The sequence below is a fragment of the Lipotes vexillifer genome, unplaced genomic scaffold, assembly GCF_000442215.2.
Source record: "Lipotes vexillifer unplaced genomic scaffold, Lipotes_vexillifer_v1.1 scaffold469, whole genome shotgun sequence".
In the NCBI taxonomy this organism is placed as follows: domain Eukaryota; kingdom Metazoa; phylum Chordata; class Mammalia; order Artiodactyla; family Lipotidae; genus Lipotes; species Lipotes vexillifer.
The window spans coordinates 756,788-763,524 of NW_006788006.1; the positions used below are offsets into that span (position 1 = coordinate 756,788).

The 6,737-nt window shown below is 61.7% G+C and overlaps 1 protein-coding gene across 1 annotated transcript; it reads left to right on the plus strand.

Moving 5' to 3' along the window:
- Positions 1 to 37: 37 nt before the first annotated feature.
- On the plus strand, positions 38 to 6,735 carry SYDE1 (synapse defective Rho GTPase activating protein 1). Its single transcript, XM_007460961.1, has 8 exons — positions 38 to 142; positions 1,707 to 2,048; positions 2,149 to 2,793; positions 2,972 to 3,186; positions 3,837 to 3,963; positions 4,177 to 4,337; positions 4,937 to 5,162; positions 5,464 to 6,735. Exons 1-8 carry the CDS (start codon positions 55 to 57, stop codon positions 5,865 to 5,867), a joined length of 2,208 nt encoding a protein of 735 aa, XP_007461023.1. The 5' UTR covers positions 38 to 54; the 3' UTR covers positions 5,868 to 6,735.
- The last annotated feature ends 2 nt before the right edge of the window (positions 6,736 to 6,737 follow it).

Below are 6,737 nucleotides of genomic sequence, written 5' to 3' on the forward strand. Positions count from 1 at the left end.
GGGGCGGCGCGGCCGGAGCCCGGGGCGCGCACTCCGCCCGGCCCGGGCCCCAGCATGGCCGAGCCGCTACTCAGGAAAACCTTCTCCCGCCTTCGGGGCCGGGAGAAACTTCCCCGGAAAAAGTCGGACGCGAAGGAGCGCGGTGAGAGGGGGAGGTGGGGAAGAAGGGGCGCCGAACCCCACCCGGCTTGGAAGCGGGTCCCGGGGCCCCAAGGATGGACAGGGGAAGCCCTGCGGAGCCCCCTGCGGGCCGGGGTTGGGGGCCGGGGCACGCAAAGGTCCTGAAAGTAACGGGCTGGGGGGAGAGGGGGCGCGGACCGTTATGTGCGCCTGGCCAGGGATGCCAGCGCCTCGGCTCCTTGGGAGGCCCGGGAGGGGGCCTCGCCCCTGACAGGAAATAGGGCCGAGGCAGAGCGCCTGGAGAGTGCAGGGGAGGAGGAGCTGGGAGGCCTAGAAACTGGGGCTTATTCAGGCCGGGCAGGGGACACCCTGAGCCCTGGAGACCTGGGATGGGAGATGGGGGCGTACTCCTGCAGAGGGAGAAAGGCGGTGCATCAATCATGGTGGCTACCCCCCACCCCCTCTCACCTATTAACCAGTGACTGCAGCTACACCCAACCTTAGGCAGCCCCAAGAAACTGTCCCCTTTATACCGATGGGGAAACTGAGGCACGGAGCAGTTGGATCATCTACCCAGTGCCAGTGAAGTGACTTAACAGCTCTCTGGACTATGCTACTAAATGAACCCAGAGAGAGAGTCCTGGGGAGTGGAAATCTGAAGTGACCAGAGGAGGGAGTCCTTAAAAAATGGGCAGGACCTTAAAGAAATCAGAGCTGCGTGGGACAGGAAGTCCCGGAAAGGAAGGAGTTAAAGGAGGGAGGGCAGAAGACTCCATGGATCTGACCTCCCCCCAGCCCTTCCCAAAGATTCCCAAGGTTCCCAGAGCAGAGAGAAGGGACAGGGGTGCCCACGCACAAACACACACAGGAAACAGCCCGGGATGTCACAGAGAGGAGGATGGAGCAGGAGGGGGAGGTCCCCAGGGGGAGGCATTGACCGTGGGGGTCAGTCCTGGGCTGAGAGATGGTGGCGGGGGTTTGGAAGACAGGCAGGGAGGTGGGGAGTGACATGCTGCAGGTATGGGAGAACCCAGCAGGCACTCACTCACTGTCATGCCTGCTCCTGTCTTCCAAGCAAGCTAGGCAGCGTCCACTGTGGGCTATGCGCTTGACCAAGATATGAGTGCCTATGAAGTGCTCTCCATGTTGAGCTCCCCGAAGCCTCCCTGAAGGGCGGCATCAAATCCCCACATTTCACAGGAGGACACTGAGGCTCAGAGATGGAAAGTGACTTGCCCAAAGCCACCCAGTGAGAAGGGACAAGGGCAGGGCTCCATGCAGAGTTAACGAGAGATGTAGGGAATTAGAGTGGGGAATGCAGGGCCCAGGCCCAAAGAAACCCCACCAGACCTCTGAGGCCGGAGAGCAGAGGGACAGAGTCCTGTTTGGGATACCAGGGCCAGGGAGGTTGGGGAGGAGGCCGTAAGCTGGTAACAGATGAGACTGCTGGCCTGCAACCACCCTTTCCAAATGAATGTGTGGAGTGTCAGTGCTGAGTGCATTCTCCTGCTGGGGGAAGAGCCCTGGGCCGGAACTGCTCTGGGAGCAGTGGGAGGCTGAGTCTCACACCCCTTGCTCTCTGCCAGGCCGCCCAGCCCAGCGCCCGGAGCCCAGTCCTCCAGAACCAGAGCCCCAGGCCCCGGAAGGATCCCAGGCTGGGGCAGAGGGGCCCCCCAGCCCCGAGGCATCTCGGAGTCCGGCTCGGGGTGCCTACCTGCAGAGCCTGGAGCCCAGCAGCCGCCGATGGGTGCTGGGCGGGGCCAAGCCACCAGATGAGGCCACTTTGGGGCCCGGGGCAGCTGGCAGTAGGGAGCCTGCTGGTGAGATCTGGTACAACCCCATCCCTGAGGAGGACCCCAGACTCCCGGCACCTGAGCTCCCAGGCCCACAGCCAGGCTCAGCTGAGCCGGAGAGCCTGGCCTCCCCAGGTAAGCACAAGCCTCACACCCCGGGACCCCCAAGACGACTACAAGCCTCATCCCATCCCGAGCCCAGATTTCTGGACCCTGAGGTCTGCTCTCCCCATAGGCGCAGCCCCCGCCAGCCCCCCAGCCAAAGCCTCCCGCACCAAGTCCCCAGGCCCGGCCAGGCGGCTCTCAATGAAGATGAAGAAGCTGCCCGAGCTGCGGCGCCGCCTGAGTCTGCGGAGCACCCGGGCTGGCCGAGAGCGTGCGCGAGCCGCCCCCGCGGGCTCTGTCATCAGCCGTTACCACCTGGACAGCAGCGTGGGGACCCCGGGGCGGGCGGCAGCGTCGGAGGGCGCACGGGGCCTGAGGGCCGGTTACCTCAGTGATGGCGACTCTCCTGAGCGCCCAGCGGGGCCCCCGTCGCCCACCGCCTTCCGCCCCTATGAGGTGGGCCCATCGGCCCGGACGCCCCCCACTGCACTCTGGGGCCGCCTCAGCCTGCACCTGTACGGGCTGGGGGGGCTGCGACCGGCACCTGGGGCCACTCCGCGAGACCTCTGCTGCCTGCTGCAGGTGGATGGGGTGGCCCGGGCCCGAACGGGGCCGCTGCGTGGGGGGCCAGACTTCCTGCGGCTGGACCACACCTTCCACCTGGAACTCGAGGCCGCGCGGCTGCTGCGGGCCCTGGTGCTGGCGTGGGACCCTGGCGTTCGGCGGCACCGGCCCTGCGCCCAGGGTACTGTGCTGCTGCCCACGGTGTTCCGAGGTAGGGTGCATGGCTGCAGGGGAGGAGGTGTAGGGCACAGGATTCAGCTCAGGGCTCCCTCCTTCCTCCAGAGTGCCCAGGGTACTAAGCCCAGGATGGGGTGTGGGTTGGAGTAGAGACCAGGGCACAGGAGCCTGTGGGGGCAGACTAGACTCAGGAGGTCCCCTTGTGTCTTCAGGGTGCGAGGCCCAGCAGCTGGCTGTGCGCCTGGAGCCCCAAGGGCTGCTGTATGCCAAGCTGACCCTGTCGGAGCAACAGGAAGCACCAGGCACAGCTGAGCCCCGAGTCTTCGGGCTGCCCCTGCCACTGCTGGTGGAGCGGGAGCAGTCCCCGGGCCAGGTGCCCCTCATCATCCAGAAGTGTGTTGGGCAGATCGAGCGCCGAGGGCTACGGGTAAGTCCCTCACCCCACCCTAGCTAGGCCCCAGACCTCAGAACATCTCCCCAGAACACCCAGGGTATGGAGGCCAGGCTTCCCCCTACCCCACCTGGGGAACTCCTGGCTCCAATCCCAGCCTAGACAAAGGCAGGAGCACCCACTCCCTCCAGACCCTAGCACCTAGCCCAGAATTCATGGGTCATCTGTTCATTTAGTAACGTAGGATCCCAGCCCTTCTGGAGCTCAGAGTCTGATGGGGGAAAAGACATGACTCTAATAAATCACATATGTAAAACTGTGGCTGGGATAAGAGCAAAGAAACTGGGAGAGCTTAAAGCAGGACCTGACCCGCTGGTTGGGGTAGTCAGGGAAGGCTTTCCAGAGGAGGTGACAAGTAAGCTGAAAATGAGTCAGTTTCCTGAGTCAAAGGAGGTGGGTGCCAGGACAAGTGATCCAGAGGGTCTACAGGGCCAGGCTGTCCAGGCAGCCAGGTGGGATCCCCAATGACAGGTGTCAGAGGAGCAGGAAGGCAGCCAGTGAAGCTACAGCCAGCCCCCAACCTCTCAGCCCATTGCCACTGTGATCTAGGCCTCTGGCCCTCACCCACAGGGCCCTGATCAGTCTGTGGCCCTGACAAGAGGACATCTCTCTGCTCCTACCCCCAGGTAGTGGGGCTGTACCGTCTGTGTGGCTCAGCAGCCGTGAAGAAAGAGCTTCGAGATGCCTTTGAGCGGGACAGTGCAGCTGTCTGCCTCTCCGAGGACCTGTACCCCGATATCAATGTCATCACTGGTCAGCATGCCCCTTCTCTCTCCTGCCTGCTCCCCATTCAACCCTCACCTCAAGGCAGTCCCTGTGGTCCCTCTGGGACCTCACCCCTTCTGTTGGCCTTGTTTTCACCTTCCTGCACCTATCCTCCTCCTGTTCCCCTGCTCCCAGCCCCAGCTGAATCTCCAGCCTCAGAAACCAGGGGTGCCCTGACCAGAGTGGGCCCTGTATCCACAGGCATCCTCAAGGATTATCTGCGGGAGCTGCCTACCCCGCTCATCACCCAGCCCCTCTATCAGGTGGTGTTGGAGGCCATGGCCCGAGAGCCCCCAAGCAGGGCTCCTTCCAGCACTGAGGGCACCCGTGGGCTCCTCAGCTGCCTGCCAGATGTGGAGAGGGTGAGTTGGGCCTGGTGGGAACAGGCGAGACAGGGAGTGGGCTGACATCAGCAGAATGTGTCACCCATGCCTGGGCCTGTGATGGCCATGAATGTGTGGCATTGTTACAATTCTAGAAAATAGGTGCTATTAGTATCCCCACTTTATAGATATGGAAGCCAAAGCCCAGAGCAGTTGAGTGAGTTATTTAAGGTTTCACAGGCAGGATGTATCAAAAATACAGACTCTGAACACAGGTGTGTCAACCTACCATAAGGGAAGTTCCTGCCTGTGGTATCCTGGACAAGTCCCGACCCTCTCTGTGCCTCAATATCCTCATCTATAAAATGGGATTAACACCAGCCCTGCCTAACACACAGAGGAGTAGGCTCAAGCCCAAGTTCTGCCATTTCAAAGTTAAGTTACCTTTCGCTTCAGTCTCCCCTCCAGCAAAATGGGATCATAATACTAATACCTAATGGTTAAGTCTTAGCTGGGTCATCACCCAGCTGTGAGACCTTGAACCTCAGTTTCCCCATTCTGAACCGCCTTAGTCTCCCTCAGGTGCGACAGGGGACCGGCTTTGCCCACCTCATGCTCTCCCAACCCTCTCCTCTCAGGCTACACTGACGCTTCTCCTGGACCACCTGCGCCTTGTCTCCTCCTTCCACGCCCACAACCGCATGACTCCGCAGAACCTGGCCGTTTGCTTCGGTCCTGTGCTGCTGCCGGCGCGCCAGGCACCCGCCAGGCCCCGCATCCGCAGCTCTGGCCCGGGCCTCTCGAATGCAGTGGATTTCAAGCGCCACATCGAGGTGCTGCACTACCTGCTGCAAGCCTGGCCAGGTGAGCTGGCCCTCGCCCCCGCCCCCGCGCCGCCGATCGTAGCCAGGCTGCCGCTACGATGCTTTCTCCAGTGGCCAATTAGAGTCTCGGGCTTCAGGCAAGCCACGCCCCCTAGTCCGAGTAAGCTGGTACCTGGTTGCCTCAGCAACCAGTTCTAGCTCAGCCAGTGAAATCCTGATCCGGTCGAAGGCCTTGCCTTTCGACCGGCCAATCAGGGGCCTGGCTACCTAAGCAGCCAATCAGAGGTCTAGTCGCCACCGCTGGGCGTGACATCATCCAAGCCCTCCCTCTCCCTCCGCAGATCCGCGCAGGCCCCCAGAGGCTCCGGAGCTTGTCCCGTACCTGCGGCCCAAACGACAGCCGCCGCTGCACTTGCCGCTAGCGACCCCCGAAGTGGTGACTCGGCCCCGCGGCCGGGGCGGCCCCGAGAGCCCCCCGAGCAACCGCTACGCCGGTGACTGGAGCGTTTGCGGGCGGGACTTCCTGCCTTGTGGGCGGGACTTCCTTTCCGGGCCGGACTACGACAACGTGACGGGCAGCGACAGCGAAGACGAGGACGAAGAGGCTGGCGAGCCGACGGTCGCCACCGACTTCGAAGACGACTTCGAGGCTCCCTTCAACCCGCACCTGAACCTCAAAGATTTTGATGCCCTCATCATGGACCTGGAGAGAGAGCTCTCCAAGCAGATCAACGTGTGTCTGTGAGCCGGGCGGGGCCGGACCCCGATTACTAAGGCCGGGCTCCTGGTTGCTAAGGCGGTGCCCTAACGACCTAGGGGGACCAGACCTGTAGCTCAGGCCTAGCTCCTGGTTCCTGGGGAGTTGCCTAGTGACCAGCCAACCCATTGCTGAGAATCATTCCTCGTTTCCAGTGCTCAACATTTGGGCACTGGTTGCGAAGGCCGGGGATTGGGAATTTTCGGGACCAGCTATTGTGGCCATCTTTTCTGAGTACCAAGGGCTTCTTCCCGGCTGCCAAAAGGCAGTTCTGCTTGCAGGGCTGGCTGGCCTCTCTTGCTTCCCCTCAGCCAGGGAAACGCCAGTTACTGTGAGCATCACCCTGGGATGGTGAGACACCCCCCCAGTCAGTCCTCTTGCTGCTGCCAACCAAATCAGTATTAGCTTTGAGCACTGCACTCTGCTTCTCCCTCGGCGGGCCCAAGGACTATCATGAGATACTGTTTGAGGCAGGGTGGGGGAAAGCCCCTATCCTGCGCTCAGGCTGGATAGGGGCAGCCTGAGGCTTATAGGAAAACAGCTGGTTTCCCCACCCTCTTTTCCAAGGAAAACCCCATGATTGCCTCAAACCAGCAAAAGTAGATAGCAGAGTATGGCCCTTCCCCTCCCCAATTCTTCCTCCCCATTCCTGAACAAACTGAGCACTTATAAGACCTCCCTTTCGGAGGGGCCCCACCTGAAGTGTCAGGCTGGGGGCATTTTGGTACGGAACATATTTATTGCCTCCGTGCGTGTGTGTCTGTGTGTGAGGACTAGTGTGCATGGACATGTCTAGAGCAGGCATGTGGGGCTCCTTCAGGGACCACAGAGCGGGGAAAGAGGTTGCAGTGCCCAGGC

Coding starts and splice junctions, on each gene's coding strand:
- SYDE1 (XM_007460961.1), top strand. CDS start 55: ATGGCCGAGCCGCTACTCAGGAAAACCTTCTCCCGCCTTCGGGGCCGG. Junction 2,049..2,148: donor GGAGAGCCTGGCCTCCCCAG/GTAAGCACAAGC, acceptor CTCTCCCCATAG/GCGCAGCCCCCGCCAGCCCC. Junction 4,338..4,936: donor GCCTGCCAGATGTGGAGAGG/GTGAGTTGGGCC, acceptor CTCTCCTCTCAG/GCTACACTGACGCTTCTCCT.